This window comes from Spermophilus citellus, assembly GCF_964194105.1.
Source record: "Spermophilus citellus genome assembly, chromosome: 17".
In the NCBI taxonomy this organism is placed as follows: domain Eukaryota; kingdom Metazoa; phylum Chordata; class Mammalia; order Rodentia; family Sciuridae; genus Spermophilus; species Spermophilus citellus.
In genome coordinates this window covers 11854028-11876321 of record NC_138199.1, presented here as the reverse complement: position 1 = coordinate 11876321, position 22294 = coordinate 11854028, and the positions used below count along the sequence as shown (strand labels likewise).

At 48.6% G+C, this 22294-nt stretch overlaps 1 protein-coding gene across 10 annotated transcripts in view; it reads right to left on the bottom strand.

Moving 5' to 3' along the window:
* Positions 1-22294, bottom strand: part of GAS7 (growth arrest specific 7) — a 224530-nt gene that overhangs the window by 24329 nt on the left and 177907 nt on the right. For 5 of the 10 annotated variants that reach the window (XM_081272597.1, XM_081272602.1, XM_081272600.1 and 2 more), the window contains exons 4-6: positions 19155-19240; positions 10245-10298; positions 163-252 (exon numbers count right to left, since the gene is read on the bottom strand). In XM_081272597.1, the coding sequence (XP_081128723.1) occupies positions 163-252; positions 10245-10298; positions 19155-19240 (230 nt within the window). The remainder of the gene's footprint in view (positions 1-162; positions 253-10244; positions 10299-19154; positions 19241-22294) is intronic. The other 5 variants (XM_081272599.1, XM_081272604.1, XM_081272605.1 and 2 more) reach the window with 1 other exon arrangement.

Genomic DNA, 22294 nt, shown 5'->3' with positions numbered 1-22294 from the left:
TCTCAGACTGATCTAGACTCCAGGAGGATCTTAAATTCCGATTTCAATTCAGATGTCAATGGAAAGGCCCCTCCACTTTGGGCTCCAGAGCTCTCCCAGGTGTGCACTCTGGATCATGGGGGACACAGTGAAGGTTGGGGGTGACACGGAGGCAGCACGTACCCAGAAGTAGTCACAGTAGCTCCACTCGGTTGGCTTTAGCAGTTGCTGTTCAGGCATGGTGTCTGGGTGAGGGAATGTCACGCAATTTATCTGTAGGGTACAGAATAAAAAGAAAATGACTTCACATTAGAGGTGGGAAAAGAGGGAAAGATCTTGCTCCCTGGACAGAGCACTACAGAGGTCTCCCTTGGGTCCAGGTTGATGGACCATGCATAGGTATCTTCAGATGTTCCAGTGCTGATAAGCATTCAGGCAAAGCTCAGGGGTGGGAAATCAGGGCAAACTCTTTGGAGGGCAGTTTAATAGGATCTAGCACATGGCAAATATCTAGATCCTTCCACCTAGCAATTGCACTCTCAGGAGTCTGTGCTACAGATACGTTCATTCCTGTTTGCTGAGACATATGAACATGGTTTTCGTTACAATGCTCTTTATGGTAGCAAAAGGCCATGTCACAACCCCATCGTCCATCCATAGGGGAAATTAGGTATTGTATCCATCGCAAAGGATACAGTGATAACATTCTTATACATTGATAAGGGAAGTGACTGGGACATACTATTATGTGGGAGGGGAAAAAAGCAAGGTATAGAACAGCATTCTGCTTGTATTTAAAAAAAAAAATGGGAGGATAGAAGCACATTTGGCTATTGATGTAGAATTACTTTTGCCAAGTGATGAAACAATTTGCTCCCAAGGAAAGAATGGTGTGGGTGAGGGTTAGAGGCGAGAGGTTATTTCAAGATACATATGACATGAACAATGATCGTATAAAATTATAATCCAGGAACCCACTGAACTCTGCCCCTTGCCAAGGGAAGTACATGATGCACAAATTGTCTCAGTCTTTTTTCTGCCCAGGCACGTTGGGGGTTGGTACTTGGCTGTCCCTGTTTTGTTCCTGCTGATGTGACTTCAAATCCTGCATCCTCCTTTTCCTATTGGAGATGGTTAATTGGTTTTCTCTGGGAGAACGAGCCCTGAGTCCTATCAATCTTAGGCCCTTTGTTGGCAGCCTAAATACCTGCAAGGAGAGACTCTGGAGGTTAAAGGGAACAGCTGTGCAGAAAACCCAAGGTTTGGGGGACAGTAATGCAAACTTGGATGCTAACCATCGAGGTGACCGCTGCTATAAACTTCAGCTTGGAAGGGAGGAGAAGAAGCTCCTGCCTTGAGCCAGGGCCAGGGCCCATGGAGATGCCTTTGAGGGGCAGATTCACAAGCAAGAGGAGGAGTCCAGTATCACCAAATGATGTGAGGGCTCAAAAGAGAAGCTGGAATTCATGGTTTCTATGTGAACTGCCTCAATGGGCTAAGTTTTGGCCCTTCCTTCAAAGCTTATTAACAATAAAAAACAACACTGCGTAAGCCTCTCAAACTCCTCTGTCCCCTGAATCTGGCCCAGGCATGGCCAGGTGTGACCTCTGGTTCCGGGCCACTGGGGTCAATCTAGCTCCTTCCTACCCTAGCAGTCAGGAACCCAGGTCTCACTTGCTGTCCTATGAGAAGAGCTGAGAAGTCCTACCCAAAGGGATGAGCCCCCTTCTGGATACTGACATCTGGTGAGATAAAGTAGGGGTTTCCATTCTGAGAGATAGAGGATCAGTGGCAGGAAAGACCCAGAGAACTCTGGAGACGGGCGGCACTGCATTCCACCAAGGTCAAGATGCAGGTGGGTCCTAAAGATTCCGGAGTTGGGGAGTGTTTTCCAAATGCTGAGCATGCAAGGTGGCCCTGGCCAGTAGTGGCCTGCTGGTTAGCCTCTCATGCCCAGCCTCAGGAGACGGTCCACCCACAAACACATTGCTACCCCCCCTTACCCTCTTCCTTCCTCTTTTCTTACCCAAACTGCTCTTGGCCAGAGCCTCTCCTTGGGGAAATACCTCCCTACAAAGGAAGATTTTTACCACGAGAGGCAACTTCACCAGAGGTCGGTCAGAACAGGAAGGGGAAATGGGTCTTGCTCAGCCTTCTCCAGATGACCCACCCTCAGAGAAAGAATGCTATTGCCCACCCCATGAGGACAGATCCCATTAACCCAAAAGGGGTGGTGATGAATCAGAAACAGCTCCTTCTATGACAAATCCCAGGTGACTCCAAGCCCAGCCATCTGAAAGGCTTCTGAAGGTCACCAGGAGGGCTGGGACCCTTCCTAAGTTCCACACAGTTCCTTTTTTGTCTTAGAACTAAGGGGGAGTATGGTTTGGAGTCAACCAGATGATTTGTTAAAACACAAAGATGGACGAGTCCCAGAGCCCGAGAGCCCCGCTCTTAAAATCCTATATGGTTTCTTACCATCTTCTCTGTGGGGTCAACTTTATTTTCAAGATTAAATATTTTGTCTTCATTGCCTGAGGTTCTATCTTCCAAATGGTCTTGTCTGTGGGTGATACTTTCCATTGAACTTTTAAGTTGGTTTAGTGATTCCTTCCTTTCAATGATTTCTTCTTTGTTTCTTCTCAGGACCTCTGATATATCTTTACAGAACTCCTGTGCCTGCTCTCTTATATAATTCTTTAAGTCGTACAACATTTTTACTAAATACATCCAGAACTCCTTCTCTGACATTTCTTCGATGGATTCTGTTATGGGAGTAGCTTGGTTTGTTTGGAGCACTTTATTCCCTTGGTTTTTCATTTTGTTTGTGCGTCTTCCCATCTAGCCGTGTGGTTCTGAGGCAGGACAGTTTCTACTCTGTCGATTTGAAGTGTCCCTGAAGGTTTCCAGAAACTCACCTTTAAGGGAGAGGCCAATATGAACAGCACCTAACGCACACAATATACAGCCTTAAACCACATAGCTCCTATTAAGATGCCTAGAGTTTTGCTGCAATCCACAGAAATGATGTGTTCAATTATTGTCTACAATATAAACAGTCAGTTTGCAAAAAAGGGGCTTACAATTTCAAATGGGGGACAAAGACAGAATAGAAGTGGTATAGCACGTGAAGGTTAGGAGGAAGGAGAAGAAAGAAGATTATTATAGAAAGAGGAATTCATAGAGGTTGGCTATTAGCAGGAAAAAAAGAGAATCCAGGAAACAGACAAGTGAGAGGGGGAAAATATATATATATATATATATATATATATATATATATATATATATATATATATATATATATATAAAGTAAAAAAATAAAAATAAAAGGCTGGGCTTGGTGGTGCACACCTGTAATCCCAGTGCCTTGGGAGCCTGAGGCAGGAGGATCATGATTTCAAACCAGCCTCAACAAAAAGTAAGGTGCTAAACAACTCAGTGAGACCCTGTCTCTAAATAAAATACAAAATAGGGCTGGGGATGTGGCTCCATGGTTGAGTGCCCCTGAGTTCAATTCCCGGTACCCCAAAATAAAAAAAAAAAATGAAAAAAAAAAGTAAAAATAAAAGAATATACAACAAAACTGTAATATACTATTCAGACACCCAGGTCCTCAAGGAACTGATGCATGAAAAACACTTGGTTTCAAAAATAGTAGAGATGTGATAGTGAAGCCAGAATTCGACAGGCAGTCAGTGTAGACAGGTGAATCAAGTCAGGTCAGATCAAGGAGGCCAATTTTGAGTGAGTCTGGGAAGTTGGAGACAGTCCCCTGAGGGATTGAAATATTAATTCCTCCAGAGCCCTTCCTCCATCCTTATCCAGAACCTGCCCCTACCAACCTGTTGCCAAGGTAACCAGCCCCAGGAATGGCCCCTCCCTACAGGGAGCTGTAAGATTGTTAATGGCGGTGTCCTGGGCTGCTCTACCCAGCCCTTCCCCCTTCAGCCCACGTGTTTCCTACCTTTGGCCCCCTCCCCAGCATTCCTAGGCCTAGTCAAGAAAGCAGGAAGGAGAAAGATAAGGGGAAGAGGGCAGGAGAACAAAGGAAGCCTAGGAGACCAGCTATGGCCCCTTTCTTCCTCCCTGCAGAAGTCTATGTTACCCCCTTTTTAAATAAACCCTCTTTATACCCTTGCCTCCACGCGCTTCTCTAATGCGCCAACCTCAACATGCGGGGAAGCAGGACGCATGACCCACCGATAACCGGCGGTATCAATAAGGGAAAAATAAAAAAAGATCTGATAGAAAACGTTGTAAGACTGCACCCAGGAGTCTCTTTCGTGTTCCCCTGGTGAGATGTAGGAGCCTGATCTTAGCCCCTCACGTGGCCAACGGACCCCACCATTCCTGGTCTCTAATTTAGTCTCCAAATTTGATCTCTCCCGCCCCCACCGTTTGGAATTGAGGTCAGGCACCTTTCTCTCCCGGGGTCCTGAGGGCTGGGTAGCAGCGAGTGAAGGACCCCGGCTAGGGGTTAAGGAGGGATTGGGAGACTGGGGATCCGGGAGCGGAACGTCCCTGGGTGCCCCGGCTGATGCACGACCTGGCGGGATACAGGGATCAGTGGATGTGAGACTGGGTCCGAGATTCCGTCGGTCCCCCCAGCTTTTGGAGACTCACAAAGCTGGAGTGAGCCCAGCTTTTCCCAGCCTCTCCAACTTGGGTTCCCCGGTGAAATGCTCCCAGATCCCAACTTCCCACTGGATTGCTAGGCTCAGGCCGATGCAGAACTAGCTGCAAACTCACAGATCCAGCTCCGGGTTTCTGCAAGCTCTGCCACACTGCAGGACCCAGAAGGCTCACCGACCCAGGGCGATGGATGAACTCCGGGAGAGAGTGAAGGGAGTGAACTTCCGCTCCAGTTTTACCCGCCCTCCTGCCACGCCCTAAATTCACCTGCCACCCAAACCCCTCCCGGGACCTGGCTCGGTGAGGCCCAGTCAAACCCTCCCATCCCCCAAAGACGTGCCCTCCAGGCCCGATTGCATGACTGTGCTGCTCCATAAAGGGTATCGCTGATCGGTGGAGGTCGGTTCCCTTTCCATTCATTCCGGCTTTTGGAGAAGTCCCTCCTTCCTTTTCTTATTATATCCGACAAAGGAGTCTAGCAGTCCGTGGTTCCTCTGGGGCCAACTGCCCCTCCAGTCTCAGGAGTTTTCACTCTAAGCCTCTGGGAGAGGTGATATTCCCGCTGTTGGAGTTGTGGGTAGCTGAGCTAAGACATGCCACCTGGCACTATTCCGCCATCGTTCCTTCTAAAATCCGGTAGGATTCCAGAGTCGGAAACTAGGAGGGTCCAAAGATCCTGTAACCACCAGGGAAGGACAGCTGGCTGGGTTGGGTTGGGGGACAGGAGTGAAGTCAGGAAAGTCGCGACGACCCAGGACACATCTTCTTGCTGCTTATTCCATTCTGGGAAGCCATCAGTTTGGGGATGGCCTGGCCAGGGGCCCCACTCTGGTTTCAGGATTTCTCATTCCCAGCTGGTCCCCAGGGACTTCCCAGCACCTCCTGGTGGGCATCTGGAGAACTGCGCCTCACTAGCCTCCTGGGGGGCCCTGATCAGGCATCTGGAAAAGATCTTGGCTTCCCTTCTCATTTCATCTTCCCAACAACCCGATAGGCAGGGACTGTGAGAATTTTATAGGAAAAGCTGAGGATCACAGAAGTGAAATATTTGAATCCAGATCCGCTGACCGCAGAACTCAAGCCATGACGTGCTTTGCTCATCATTCTGGACGTTTGTTGAATGGCTACTCGGTGACACGTGCCATGCCAGATCCTCCCAGCCACCTGCACGTGCACGTTTGTGACAGTATTTCTCACTCTGGTTTAGTTAACGTTTCTTTAACAGCCCGATTCCTAGAGGAGGGAGAGCATCATTCCTCTGCAGTTTCCTTCATGCCTAGTACAGCATCAGGTACACAGAGGGGCAGTGCCCCATAAATGTTTCTTAGTGCGATGACTGGAGACAGGCGATATAAGGTACAGTGTCTGCCCTCGCAGGTTTAATAGTAAGTCACTGTGATTCTTTGGGTTGAATCTCCCATGGAGGCCATAGGAAGGGCCAGGGATCTGGGTGGGGGGACGTTAGAGGCTGTGGCCACTGGAGAAGGCTGTGCAGTGGACGAGTCCTAACCATGGCTCGGCAGTCCAGGAAAGGGGAAATAAGAGACGAATCTAGAAATGCTTTGCAGATAAACTTAATGGCACCGTGAAGTTGATTCAGTGACTCTTACCCAGGAGTGATTTTGCCCACACCCCAGGGGACACCTGGCAATGTGAAGACATTTTGGGTTGTCACAATTAGGGCTGTTATTAGCATCTGGTGGGTAGAGGTGAGGGCTTCTGAGAAACAATCGATAATGCACAGAACAGCCCCCCACAACAAAGAGCAATCTAGCTCGAAATGTCAACAGTGCCGAGGTTGACAAACCCCAAGGTGGCTGGCCCGAGTGAAGAGGAGTGTTCCCATCCACTGGGATGGGAAGCGGGTAGAGCCGTGGACATAGAAGGAGGTGGCAACAGTAGAGGGGGATGGTGAGGGCTGTGTGGTGTGCGCATGTCCAGGAAGCAATCAGAGCTGACATGCTTGCTGCAGCAGCCTGGTGCCACTCAGACACAGAAGAGGAAACGGAGGCTCAGAGAGGCACATGCTCCAGCCCACTGTCATGGGGCTGGAGAGGGGCAGCGCAGGGTGCAGAGCTGGCTTCCGATGTCCCTGGCCACTACTTTCACTTAAGTTACTTGCTGTGACCTGGGACCTCCAGGCCTCAAGCCCAGGCTCAGAAGGGCTGGGAGGACCTCAGTGCTCCATCCAGCAGGGGTACAAGCCCCAAGCAGGAAAGAGAAGACAAGACAGGGCTTTCCCTATAGAAACTGCCATGTGTGGATTGCTGTCCCCTCCTGGGTGACATTTTCCAGGCAGTTGATACCAGGGTCCGGCTACACATCTGGGAAGCCGTCTGTCCCCTCCCAAAGCCTCTTAGAACAGGAAGAGCGCCAAGGCCATCTTGTACCTTGAATATACAGGAAATGACCCAAGGAGCTGCTTTCTGTTCAACAATAGCTAAGGTTGTGCCAGCCACCTTCCCAAGTGCTTTATCACATGAACTCCTGTAAGCCTCAACAGGGGCTGTTGTTAGCCCCATCATATAGGCAGGTAAACCGAAGCACAGAGACAGTAAGTTACTTACACAGTATTACACAGCTTTGGGTAATGATGGAGCAGGGTCTGAATCCAGGTGATCTGGCACCAGACCCCACAAGCATGGCCCATCTGGAAGGCTAAGGTGGGGAGGCCCTCGCGGAGCATGGGGCTGTGCCAGAGAACCGAGGCCACAGCCTCCTCTGAGCAGCATGTCTGAGCAGGTTGCATGCAGACTGATGGAACCCAGTTTGACATCCAAGGGCTCCCGCAGAGCAGACTTGAATGTTCTCCCTGGAGGGAAGCTGATCCAGGAGGGTGGAGGAGAGCTGGGACTCTGGGTGAGCAGAGCAGGACCACGGGGGCCCATCCCCAGCCCTTTAGCTCCTACCAGGGTCCTGTGGCTTCACCTGGGCTCTGCCAGGGAGTCAAGGCTGAGGATCACAAGAGTCTCCAAATTCTCCTTCCAGGAGAATGTATGGCCCTGTGGCTTTGATGTCCTTTCTCCTGGAGTCCTTAAGATTCAGACATGACATACTTATGCCCAGAGCTCTGAGCTGCCATTAGCACCCGTCACTCCCAATCAAATAGCCTGCTCCACCTGCCAGCCCAACGTTACTGACAGAAGAGACGAGAGCCAGGAAAGGCTGTCAGTGTTTGCCTGCTGCCGCCAGGCCACCCACGTGTCTACCCCTTCCAAACCAGCTCCAGGCTATGGACCTTCAGAATCAAACTCCGTTCTTGCTCCTCGGCTGTGGACATACCACCCTTTGCTGTCCGGGCCTCCTGAGGATCAGACAGCACAGGAAAAGTCGCTCCCCTCGTCCGTACATGCCAAGGAGAGGGTAGCTCACGTCCCAGCCTCCTGGGGAACAGGGCCATCCTTTCCTTCTGGACATCTCCTCCTGCAGAAGCCCCGAGTTCTGGAGGACCAAAGCCCAGAGAAAGAGGATGGGCACAGGGAGAGAGCAGCAGCATAGAAGTCATCAACTGAAGAAACGTGGGACCCTAGTGGCCAGTGACAGGCTGGGAGGCATCCTGGGCTGGCGGGTGGGAGACCTGGCTCCTCACTCTCTCTGGGACCCTCAGCCAGCCCGAGGACTCCCTTCCCACAGCTTTGCTCAGTATCCCCAGCAGCAATTCCTCCAGGGCAGGAGTGTTTATTGAAAAATTCTGGAAGTGCTGGGGACGATGCAGAATTCCCTGACCTGGCATCAGAGAGACCCACCGTAGGTCTGGAGACCTTTCAGGAATCTGCAATTTCAATAAATATCTCGGAGGCCTTGAGTACACGTCACGGGCCATGAGACGTAGGTCAGTGGGAAGGAACAGGGGAGGCACCTCGCAGGGAAGGACAAGGTGTGCCATTCTGAGGAAGGCTCATTTGGTCCATTGGCAAGAGCTCTGGCTGAACCACAGAGCCTGGCAGGTGCCCCACCGCGTGGCCCGGGTACCATCACTCCAGGTCTTTATGACAACTGTGGCCAGCGTAACACTCATTCCTCCCACCACCACCACCATGTGTTCCTCTTTCTCCTTTCCCCCTATTTTGGGACACTCTGCTCCTGCTTTGCCCTGGCATTCTGGGGCAGCTGGTGACAATTTTGAACATGGAGACTATATATACCCTCTGTAAGTCTGCACCCTGGGGCTGCCCTGCCTGGCCCCAGGAGCTCCCCTAGTAACTAAGAGGCTGCTGCAGGCCCACAGTCACAGCAGGCTGAGCCTCTCTGCCCAGCCCTCAGGAAACAGAGACAGGTAGGTCAAGAGGGACTGAGACCTGAGAAACCAGGCTGGCTCCAGAAGGGCACTGCCAGTAGGCGAGAGCACAGGTTTGAATCCTAAGTGACCCCGGTGAAGGGCCGCTCTACAGTCTCGGCTTCCTCATCTGTAACAGAGTGATATTCAAGCTCATGTGGTCGAGGCTATGTGCCAGGCTCTGCTTTAGTGCTATGCATATACAGATCCATTCAGTCCTGGGAACATCTTATGTCTCAGGAGCCCTGATTCCCTATTTCACAGATGTGGACACTGAGTAACTCGCTGCAGCTGTTGCACAGCTTTTAAGTGCCCTAAGTGACACTCTGGCTTCAGAGTCCCGGTCCATATTCACTCTTCTCTATTGATGATATGAACTACATACACCTCACATAGCTAGTAGGCAGAACGAGTCACTCGGAACACTGTTTATGTGTTATCAATGCACATAAAAGCTATCAGTATTGTTGTTCTTGTTCGCCTAACTCTCCTTTTCCGGCAAAGCAGAATCTTCCATCCTGGGCAGGAATGCACCTCTCCTGGTTTGAGCTCCATGGGGGTGGTCAGAAGGGTTCAGGATGGTGTGAGATGGAGCCCAAGAGAGTAATCCCGTTTCCAAAACCATTGCCCTTGTGAAGACAGCAAAACCTGGGACCCCCCCCCCACCCTGCTTCTCAAGTCTCTGAGTTGTGGGCTGTCTCAGCTAGACAGCTCCCCTCCCCACTTGGAGGGCCCCTGTCCATGTCCAGCTCCTCAGTCCAGCATAGAGGTGGGATGGGGAGGTGGGGGAGGGGCTCCCACTTATCTCCACATGGGGGCCCTCAGTGGGTTTCGGAAGAGCCCTGGAGGGCAGATTGGCCCATCTAAGTGGAAGCTGCCTGCTTCTCATTAGGAACTCCCAGGAACTCTATTCTTAGGGTGCTTTCTCTTGCTTTTAACTTTGACATCTTCCAGAAGTTTCCCTGCACAAAAGCAACCCCGCCGTGGCTGTAATTTGCACGTCACATCACTTGCACACAGCATGGTCCACCCCCTTCAACCCACTCCCGCACTCTTGTACCTTCCCCTGCCCGCCCCACAGAAATGGCTTCTGCATCATCCCCAACAAACCCTCCTCCCACTCCTTCATGGGGCGGGGGGGGGGGGAGAGAAGGTGGAAATGGGAAATTGACAGAAGAATGGGGAGGGGGGCTGGAGAACTTCAGCTCAATTCAAGCTTTTTGGAACTTCCCTGGTTTCCAGGCCCGGGCAATCACTTCTGCTTGGCGGCCCACGTTGCCATAGCAACAGACCAGCTGTGGTCCAATGCCCCGGCCTGCTGCCCAAATCTGGGAGCACCCCGCGGGAAGCCACTTACTGTGATGGTGTTTTCCTTGCTCTGCTTTTTGCTTGGTGACAAGGATCCCAGGTTCTGGGGAGAGAGGTAAGAAACATCATCAAAGCTGTTCTCCATATTGGACTGTTATTTTTTTCCCCCCATTCAGGTTCCCTGAGGGTGGAGGTATTGGTGGAAAGCCCTGTGCTGGGGAAGTTCAGGGATGCTCAGCCTGCTGTGAACTCCCCCATCACCATGCTCTGAGCCAGGGCACAAAGGAAAATTCCTGAGCTCGCATGCTGCTCCTGTGCCCGGCTCTCAGGCGAAGTGGAGAAAGCTTCCTGCACAGGCTATGAGAAAAATTGTTCCAAACCAGGTCTCCCCTCCTCTTCTCTTCATTCTGTGATTTGGAGAGTTAACCCCTCCGTTGCCCTCTGCTGGTAACCGGTTTCACATGCGGCTCACGGCTTGCGCCGGCAGAATCCACTGGGGAGTGAAGAGTTAAAGCAGATGGCACTGAGGAGGACCTCCTGGCACTGAGGACTCCGCACATGACATGTTATTCAGAAACCCCCAGGTCCAAAAGATCAAACCCTAAACACATAACGTGCACAGGGGCGCTGCTCAGCCGCCTCCGTGACTTGATGCTCTCTCTTCAAGCTTAGGAGCGGGGAGGAATTTCAGAACAGAACGGAGCGTCCGTTTTTTTGGACTCTTTTTATTTTTTTTTCTTGTTTCCAGAAGAAAAATCAGGGTCCCAAGTATCTCTGAGCCCACAAGTCCTCAGCAGCTTGCAAAAGTTCTAGGACGGTGCTCAGAGGGAAAATTAAAGGTTGCCAGTATTTGTGTGTGTGTGTATGTGTGTGTGTGTGTGTGCATTTGCCATAGATGCATCTGCATAAGAACCTAGGACCCTAAAGAGAACCTTCAGTCCTGGGTCTCAGGTGTTCTATCAGCAATTGCTTTTGAAATTCAACCCTAAAGGTCCCCAGGCAGGACCTGTAGTGTCCCCATCCTGAGTCACACAGTGACCTGGGAAGCAGTTTACTCTAAGGCACCAAGGATAGGCATCTTCTGGACATCCTGGGGCTGAGACTGAGATTTACCCTATCTTTGGGCAAGTATAAGGAAGTGGCTGTCACTTTTAATAGGATAGGAGAGGCAGAGTGGGGCTTCTCTAGGGAGCCTCAAAGAAACCGGCAGCCCTATCCCCAGGTCAACGTAACCCTGGACCACCGGGTCAGATGAGCATGTGCAGGAGGGGGTCAGCACCAGACTCAGAAACCCAACCATGACCCAGGCCTATGGGGCTTTTAGTGAGTTCCTGCCTGTGCTCTGTCTTGACCGCTATGCAGTCCTACCTGGGCTTTCAAATAACAACTCAAAAAAACTGATAGCCTTGGAGTGCTTAGTGCAAAGGAACCTTAAGGACTATCCATTTCACAGACAAGAAACTGTTTACTAGTTTTGAGACCCCAGCCAATAAGCCTGACCTCTGTGAGTCTCTGTTTCACCATCTGCATAATGGGTTATCACCACTGGTCCTCAGACCTTGAGATGTATCCGAATTCACTGAGGTCCCTGCTCAAAACAGAGGACCAACCGCATCCCCCAGAGATGCTGCTCCAGCAGATCAGTCTCAGGTGGGACCGGCTCCTTTCCTACAAAATCTGAAGACTTCACTTGGAGGTACGCTGATCTGATCCACCTTCTGTTGTTTTCTCTGCCTCTCCTTAGGGTAACTGCCTGGCCACCCCAGAAGGCTCTGGGGCAATGTCAGACTTGTGGTCAACTAGAGCTTCCGTAGACATTTTTAAGGCATCAACCCATCCAGCTGGCTCACCCCGTACCCTCCCCCATGCCATTAGTGCTGTTCCAGGGCACTTGCCAAAACTGCTCAAGGAAGAAGGAGTCAGGCAGGGGGCCACATGGCAGGATCCCCAGGTGCTGGCCACCAAGGAGAAGAGACAGGGGCAGAAGTCCCTTCACAGGTTCTCTTATGCAGACACTGGCCAAGCACATACTTGCCACCAGAGCGCAATCTCGGTGGTCTGCACTCTCTCTGTCATGGAGTAACTTTACACTACCCCCACTGCAGCTCACCAGGGGAGCAACCGTAGTCTTGTGTCTGCATATGGATGCTATGATGAAGGGGATGCAGAGAAGGAGGAGAAAGATAACTGAGGGGAAGGGAGCATTGCAAGAGCCACCATCTAGTGAGGGCTTGCTTATTACGGCAGGTTGTACCAGGCTTGGCATTTGCCAGGCTTAATCTCATTGAATCCTACAATCCCAGCAAGTTGCATGGCTTCCCATCTGTTTTACAGACCGTGATATTGAGGCTTGCAGAAGCTACCATCATCCAGGGTCACAAGACTAGTAAATAGACCTTGTGGAAATTGGAAAGTAAGCCTGCATAATTCTTTCCTCTATTTTCCGCCATCTCTCTGCTTTGAGACCCGAGACAGCATCTTATTTTCCAAAAGCCCTTGTGGCGGGGGGGGGGGGGGGGTGCCGACAAAGATCTCCATCATGCATGAGCATTTACTTTGGGATCACCTGTATAAGACTCTGTGGAATGAGATGGGTCACCTCCTCCTTTATAACTTGGGCCGGGACAGGAATACAAATCATGCATCTAAGTGTGGGAGTCAGTACCTCCCCTGATTTCTGCCCTATCAGCTGTGTATCACTTCAACCAGTGTGAATCAGGTATCAGGGGATGCCTTAGGCCATACCAGGCTCTGTGTTTGCCCCTGATGACCTGAGCTTATTCATTCCAACTTCACACACGTCTACACGTCACATACATGCATCATCGTGGATGTGCGTACACACACACTCATGCACATCATATCTACACACCCCCACCTTGTAGTACGCCATGGAAAGGACCCAGAGGAATGACCCCTCACCACAGTGAAAACACTCACCAGCTGCAATTTGGATTCTAAATACTATTTCCTATTAATATGAACCCCCAGTTTCTTGGAAAAGTGACTAATTCCAAATGCAAGGTAGACCTAGAACATCTTATTGTGCAAGAAGGTAAGAAAATCCACAAAGATAAAACAAAGGTACATGGGAGCCAGCTGCAAGGGGCTCCCACGGGCCATGTCTGGGCCCCCCTTTGAGCAGAAATATGAATGATTTCAATGCTAACTCCAAAGTGGGAGGAAAGAACCTTCATTCAGAAGAGTGCCAATCAAAATCACAAGGAATAAGATCATCATTTGGAAACCCCAATGTCAAAAGGGGTTAAAGCCAGAATCACTGCAGAGGTTCAAAGCCCTGGGGGGAGAAGAGAGTTGGGGAACAGGACAGTGACTATGTATCACCCCACAGATTATTGCCATATTTAGAAAGGGAAGTCTGGTCCTCACCATGCTAACCAAGAGCTCAAACTCAGCCTCTCCATCGGGGTTGCAAGCCTGGGCGGTGCCTCCCTGTAAGATGTAATAAGAACTCAGTGTGCCCTACTTGGTGGCTCCCTCACCCAAACCGCCTAACCTGGATCTCTAAGCAAAAGACAATTAGATCAGGAATGTAGGTCATTCTGTGAGCCAACTGACCTGGACTCTTAAAAAAATAGACTGAAAGCCAATGTTAGAAAAGACAAAAGGAAAAAAAAAAACCGTATGAGGGACCCACCTAGATGAAGAGAGATTAAAGTGAGGATATAGATAAAATGGTCTAGCTCTACGAGGGGTATCATCCAGCCATAGGAATGAAGGTCTGACCTGTGCTACAACACAGACCTCCCTGGAAAACACCAAGAGTGAAAGAAGACAGCAACTTGGGACTGTAAACAGCATGATTCGGTGTACACGAAATGTCCAGGAGAGGAACATCCACAGAGACGGAAGGTAGAACAGTGGTTGCCTAAGGCTTGGGGGGGATGCTCTTTGGGATGATGAAGATGTTCTAAGATTCATTGTGATTATGGTTGTATAGCTCTGTAAATATGTGAGAAAAAGTCCACCGGATTATACGTTTTAAATGGGTGAATTGTAGCCGGGTTCATTGACGCATGCCTGTAATCCCAGCGACTCGGGAGGCTGAGGCAGGAGGATCACAAGTTCAAGGTCAGCCTCAGAAGTTAGCAAGACCCTATCTCAAAATAAAAAAAAAAATAAAAAAAGGACTGGGGACCTGGGTCAGTGATAAAGTATCCCTGGGTTAAATCTTCAGTACTGAAATACTAATATTAATAACAATATAAGTGCATTGTACTGTAAATTATATCCCGACAAAGCTGTTTGTGAGATGCAGAGAGAAACAGAGACAGAGAGAGACAGGCTAAAGAGAGGGCAGCCAATATGCCCACATGTGAAACCTGAATGGATCTTGGACTGGGGACAAGAGTACACTAGAAAAAGCCTTCTGGGGACAACTAAGGAATTTATGTACAGGCTTAGTACACAAATTTATACTTTCTTAGATGTTATAATGGCATTATGTTGTCTTTCCTGCTCGAGATACATTTTGAAATATTTTTTATTTAAAACAATATGCCAGGAATTTGCTTTAAAAGTCGGGGGAGAGGCATCAGGGGTGCAGAGGGGAGCATAAATAATAAGACAAGCCAAGCACCAGCAATCGCTGAAGCTAAATGGTAGGTCAGTGGGACTTTATCAGAGTGTAACCTCCACTGGTGCAAAAGTGTGCAAATACCCTTAATAAATATCTGTTTAAAAATTTCTTTGTAATTCCAGAGAATTCCTTTCCATTTATTTTTTAAACCCCTCCCCAGTATAGTGTCCTGACTGCACTTGGGCAGCTCTTGGGTCACCCTAAGGACTGACGGGTGTGGCATATGCAAATTGCCTGCTAAACGACAGTGGACCAATCACAAGTGACTCAGCAAGACCCTGTTCCAGATGTCTTGACAGCCTGTTCCCACTCCCTACAAATAATCTTTGGGGTCCTCCTGCTTTGGTCCTAACCCCATCACTTTGCCGAGCCAAGCTGAGCTCATACTTCAGTCTTCAACCAAGTATCTTTTCTCCATTCCTGATGTCCCCCCACACCCACCCACATACCACCTGGCATACATTTCCTCCAGCCCTTATCACGGCTGAAATTACATAATCATTATAAAATCTACAGACCCTCACTCCATAAGGGCAAGCACCACATCCTTCTGTGTCTCAGTGACTGGCAAAGATGTAAATGCTCGGTGGAACCTGTGGCACCAAACTGGCTGGGAAGCGTAGCATGGCAGACATGCAGCACCCCCCCACCTTCCACCTTAAACTCCAGTCTTCAATGGGTCCCTTCAGTGTCCACATCCAAAGTCCCATTCTCTTTTTTCCCTGGGTCTTCCTGGGAAAGTTCATGGCAAGTCAGAACAACCGAGAAGTGGATCACAAAAGGACCTGTCCATGCGTGGGCAAAGGCTGGCAAGACTATTAGCCTTTGATCCCCCACCCCTCCTCCCAGTCAGGAGGTCTCCATTTATCTTCCGTGCACTGCTATAGAGTTGCATTACTGAAACTCTCCACTGGGTGGCACCAGATCACCACCACCACCCGTGCCCACCCCATGCAGGTGGGCCCAGGCTGGGCATAGGAAGAGGCAGGACCCTCAAGAACCACTGGGGCTCTCAGCCATAGGATCTACTCATGACAGGGCATGGTGCATACACACTCCTGGTTTCCATGAAAATTAGGTATGCCCTCCTCCCCTCAGCATGCTAATCTCCATTAGCCTGCTCAGTGAGGGGCAATTAGCAGGTGACAGAAAAGTGAACACAACACTTTCTGGGGTTTGTTAGTTTGAGCTCTGTAACCTTTGAACAAACCATTCTATATACCCCACACCCTGCCTTTTAAATGGGCATGTGTTCCTTTGTTGGTTCATTGATGCATGTTTCAATAATTGAGTGTAGTTGTTATGAGTTATGATTGAAAACCTGGGGTGGTGTGAGTGAATCAGCCTGCATTCTAGATGAGATGGTATACTTAGGGATCCATTGTTGGCAGTGCCATCTGAAAAAACCAAATCTTAAAATTTTATGTTCAGCCTTTAGCACCTTTTTGGATAACCAACTCTGTAGGTTCACAAACTAGGACAAACATTAGTAGTACCTTTCATATCCAAATGTTACCCTTTTACAGCTTAAAAGAACTGAAACCCTGATACTAGTATCTCCCTTTCAGCTTTTATGAGTTATAATAGAAAACTGTAGTAAGACAGGTGCAGAGGCACATGCCTGCAATCCCTGTGACTTGGGAGGCTGAGGCAGGAGGATTGCAAGTTCCGGGGCAGTGAGGACAGGGAAATCCTGTCTCAAAAAAAATAAAAGAAGAGTTGGGCATGTAGATCAGTGGTAAAGTGACTGAGTTCAATCCCCAGTACTACAAAAACAAAAGCCTCTAATGTCTTCTATAAAAATAAAATGTTTTCATTTTAAGAAATTTGAGACATCGTTAAAAATGTAAAAATTACCCGTGATTTTTGATCAAGGCTTTGCAAATTCAGCATAACTTGTGTATTTTCATCTTGGGTGAGCTTTTGCTGTGGGGAGCCATCCTGTGCACCTTGGGTTATTTAGCAATGTCCCTGCATCTACTCACTAGATTCCATTAGCACCCAGTCCCTACCTGTAACAAACAAAAGTCTTCCTAATGTCACCAAATGTTCCAATGGTCTTAGATGCAGATAAAACCATCATAAATATTCTGGTTTCTTTTCTTTTTCTCGTTTTTCTTCACATAAGTGTAGGTTTTCTTCCTACAAATGAGACTAATAATATATATTACTTGTGTTCTGCTTTTCCTACTTGAAGTTAAGTTGTGAGCATTTCCACCAATCATTGAATTTTCCTTAGAAGAATGCTTTTTGAATGGCTGCACAGTATCCCTGGCTGGTTGGATGTCAAGGATAACAATCCATTTCCCCATCTCCTCTTGCTGGACGATTAGGTCGGGTCCAATGTTACAGGGCTATAAATAATGCTCGAGAGAACAACTTGAAGCCTAAATCAGAATCCCTGAATATATTTCAAGAACAGACTCTGGAAGAGAAATTCCTATGTCAAAGGCTTATGATTCACACTATGAAATCAGATTCTGAGTTATAAATTAGTTATGCCAGTCAACATTTTCTGAAATGGTTGAGTAACAACTTCGTAGCATAGAGGGAGTCATGTAGGGAAGGAAGAAGGAGGAGCTGTTTCCAATGTTCTTCCTGATGATGCTCAGGATAGCACCAGTGTTTTTTCTTGCTATTAAACTAAAAGCAGCCAGGTGTGGTGGTGCGCACCTATAATCCCAGCAATTTAAGAGGCTGAGGCAGGAGGATGACAAGTTCAAAGCCAGCCTCAGCAATTTAGTGAGGCCCTAAGCAACTTGAGCAAGATTCTGTCTCAAATTTAAAAAAATAAAAAGGGCTGCGGATGTGGTTCAGTGGTTAAGCACCCCTGGATTCAATCCCCAGTACCAAAAACAAAACAAAAAGAAAAAATGAAATTGAAAAAACCTACAAGCAGAACTTAGTCTGATTTCTTCAGAAAATACTTGCAAGTCAGATGACAAGTGAGTTTCCCTTACAGCCGACCGACAGAGTGTTGGGGGAGGCTATTTGGGAGCTCAGCAGCAAACACACAAATCCAGGTGTTATGAGCAGGGGGGTGAGCAGGACAGACACATCTCTGTGTACTACTGACTAAGCCTAGATCCCTACTAATCAGGCTCAGTCCCCAGCAGCATCAGCATTGCCTGGGGGATGGCTGGAAATACCTGCCCTATCCTAGACTTCTTGGATCAGAATCTATATTTTTAACAAGAGGCCCCAGAAGACTCAGAAATCATTCCCAATTTAAGAAGTCCTGACCCGTCCAAATTCTCTGCCAGAGCTAACTCAACCGAACCTGAGCCCAGCCAATGCTCAGCCTCTTGAGAATGACTTAATGATTTTCCCAAAATTAACACTCTTGCCTGTGTAGGAGTGTCACATTTTAATTGATGGGACCAGGAGAACACAAGGGTTTTTTTTTTTCTTTCACTGGCTGGTACCTTGAAGCCACTGAATAAGCAGCTCTTGTTCTTGTCAATATCAGCAATGTTATCGTCATAATCATCCTCAGTCATCATCATTGTCACCACCCCTGGGTTCTAGCATTTTAATTCCAAAAGAAAAAAAAAAAAAAAAAGAAAAGCCTGGTGGAATTTGGAAGGTTCACTGAAAACCTCTTCTTTTGATAACTTGTGGGTAGACAAAGTTAAGACTAGCCCTCAGCCTCTTAGAGCAGCTTTAGAACCACTGGGGAAACCACGGACAGGGTTTCAGGTCCAGTCTGACCTGAGTCACTGCCTGAGCCTGCACAAGTCACTTCACCGGTCTGCGCCTCCGTGGTCTCATACACCGTGGGAATGGTACTGACATCTACCTCGTGCCCTTGTACAAGTGTCAACCGAGACAGCGAATGAGAAAGTGGTTTGGGGATTGTGAAACACTGCCAATGCTTTCCATCCTCTAGCTATCTCTACGATGGCTCAGCAAGTGAGAAGATGGAATGGCACTAATCAACACCATTGTGGGTAACCTCTGGGGATGGGAGAGATAAGTAAGGGATGGAAAGGGGGGAATGACTTGGGAGAGGTAAGTAAGGGATGGAAAGAGGGGAATGACTCGGCTGTCCACACTCTAAAAGTGAAGAGAAACCTGGGTTATATGTGTCAAAAGAATGCAGCCAGCAGAATGGAGCCCTCTGTCCTGACAGTTAGAACCCTATCACCCCCTCTTCCAAACCACCCTCATGGTCTAGAAAACAGACTCCAATGATCCAACCCTCTCCCCATCAGGAAACTCTAGAATACCCCGGAGGTACCAGTCACTTTCCACCTAGGAGTTTGAACTGGGCTGGAGCCATGGACTCCCATGGACATCCCCCTCTCAACAAACCCTTCCTGGGCCCCTTCCTAGGCCTCCCTCAACGGGACCCCTTACCTGGGAATCACCGGTGGATTTTCGGAGACTCATGTGGGCAGTCTCTGGAGGGTGCGCTGGGGTCCCTGATGCGTGGTATCCATTCACTGCGGGGACAGAGACACGGCTCAGATGCTGTGAGGGGGCCACAAAGAGGCACCTTCGACTTTTGGCCATTCCAGTGCCTTCTCCCACCACTCCCTGGGTTCTGGGAGGCCCTCACATGGCTAAGATGGTCTCTCAGGATCTCATGGTTAGCTGCGGAGCTGGAAATGGCTAGAAAACTTCTGTCTAATCCATAGCACCCGAGTTACTGAATGGTCAGAGGGCCGAATTTCTTTTCAGGAGGGTGTTTAACAAGAGGCGAGGTCATAGAGTCCAATGGCCCAGGCCACCAATCAGCTGCAGTCTTGGGTTCTGGTCAAAGGTCACATCTTTCTCTCTGTGGAGTCAGCTGGCCCCTTCATCACCTTCCTACAATATCTTGCCTTTCTCTCTAAAGAACTTCTCCACCCTCAGAACAGTGTGATGTAGGTACAGATTGGGTATCCCTGATCTGCAATGCTTGGGCCAGAAAGATTTTGGGTTTTGAAATACTTGCATAGACTTTAGACACTGGTTGAGCATCCTTTTTTTTTGGGGGGGGGGCGTGGGGAGGTACTAGGGATTGAATTCAGGGCACTCAACCCCTGAGCCACATGCCCAGCCCTTTTTTAATATTTTATTTAGAGACAGAGTCTCTCTGAGTTGCTTAGCGCCTCCCTGTTGCCGAGGCTGGCTTTGAACTTGAGATCCCCCTGCCTCAACCTTGGTTGAGTATCCTTAACCCCCCAAATTCAAAATCTGAAAAATTCCAACATCCAGAAGTCTCGGGATGTTCAAAAAGGTTCCGAGTTTAGATTTGGGGGCCAGGGATGCTCAACCCCTGGGACGGAATGATAACTAGATTGACTGGATGGCATGAAATTTGGCTCTGCCAATTACTAGCTGGGTGATCATATATAGACAGTCTCAAATCTTGTTATTGCTAAAATTAAAATAATCAGAGGCTCTAAAATTCTACCCTCTATGGACGTATGCCTCTTGGAGGACACTTCTCATTCTTCCAATGTGTGTGGATAAACCTGCTCTCCAAGTGGGGACAGGGGAGCCCTGGTTTGTAGTGTCTGATCTCTGTGGCATCAACGCTTGGCCAGCTTCGGGCCCTCAATGCTGCTGCATGATCCTGACATTCCGAGTTGGCACTGGGACCCAGATAGTCACAGTTCCCAAAGGCGGTGTGGCCCTCTCCTGGCTACAGTTACATGAGCTAAGAGGGTAATTCTACTGAGTCTCCAAAACTACTTTTCTGGTGTTGACAGTCCCATGAGGCGGTAATTGCAAAAGGGATATCTGTGGGTAATGAAGTACTTCATTAAAACAGAATAGAGAGAGATGGGGACGACGGGGAGGGATGTGCTTTTGTCCTTGAATTTAATCCCTGTGTACCACCAGTTTGAACAACCTCTGGAGACTAGGAAAGCCAGCCAGCCTTCTGTCCTGGGATTGGAACTAGCACCAACACATATAGATAGTGCAGGTCAGAATGGAGGAAGACATTCCCAGTGATGTCCCAAGATATATAACTGGTGTCACAATTCTTTTTGGGAAAGCTCTTGAGTAAGGCAGGAAGTCAAGGAGAAAATGGCTAAGAGTCACTAACATTGACCCCAGGTTGCACAATCCTAATCCAAAAATCCAGAATCCAAAATGCCTACTAGGGTGCCCACGTGATGCACTGAGTGGAAAATTCCACCCCATGAAATTTGTGCCATGCACAAAATTATGAAAAACAGTGTATAAAATGACCTTCTGGCTATGTGTATAAGGTGTGTATGAAACATAAATGAATTCTGTGTTTAGACTTGGATCCCATCCCCATGATATCTCATTATATATATGCAAATATTCCCATTTAAAAAAAATCCCTAATTTAAAATATTTCTGGTTCCAAGCACTTTAGATAAGGGACACCCAACCTGCAATATGGAGCAGCCAGGGCTGGAAGGAAACCAGGGGTACTAGGATGGTGAGGACCATGTCAGGAGGAACCCTTCCCACATGGGGGGAGGTCCTCTGTTCTCTAAGCTGGCAGTGAAAATCCAGAGCCCTCTGCTAGCAAGGCCACCCTCAGCAGGGTGCCGGTGGGCCGCTGGCTTCTCCCCCATCCACAGGGTCTGTTCATGTTCCTGAAGGGTGGACATGCACACACCAAGAAAAGAGAAAACTGGTTCAGAGCACGGTCCTAGTGCAGTGGCTTGGGGAAGAAGAATCCATCAATGTGGCCAGCTTGGGCCTCATCCACACCCATGCCCCTCAGGAGAATGGCCCAAGGCCAATCACATCAACCCAGGCGAAAAGGCAGTTTAAGAAGAGGAGGCCAGGGCTCCAGAGGGGTGCCAAGGGTACTGGGGGACTCTGCTCAGGTGGGCCTAAAGCTATGCCAGGGAGGCTCTGGACCCATAAGAACTCCATCCCATCACACTGGAGAGATTTCACTAATCCAACAGCATGGAGCCCACAGGGGTAAGACACAAATGCTAGAAAGTTCCAAGACAACAGGAGAGAACCTCAGGACACTGCTCTCAGTCCGGGATTGACGAATAAACAAGAATAAGAAGAAGTAAGATCCGAATAATTTAATTTAAAAGGCTGATTGAAGTAGACGTATAAGCCGCAGACCCTGTAAAAAAAAATATGGCATCTTTTTCCAAGTAGCCACGGAATACTCACAATGTTGGCCACGGTTAGGCCACAAATAAACTGTCAATAAATGATCAAAGGCATAGAGAACACAGGCCGCATTCTTTGATCAGAAAGCAATAAAAGTAGATGTTAATGATTAAAAAAGAAAGAGATATACAAAGTTCCCAATCTCCCAACTCCCACACACTTGGAAAATTAAGAAAATGTCCTCATAAGTGACGTCAGGTGGAAAGAGAATGGAAGAGTGTAAGTATGCAAAACTAAGAAAATGATAAGGAAAAACATGAATACCAGTGGGACAAAGCCTGCGTCATCCTCGGGAGGAAGGTACATAGCCTGAATTATTTCATCATCAAGCCCAAAGGAGTCAAGACCAATGGACTGAACATTCAACTTCAGATTTTAGTAAAGTATAA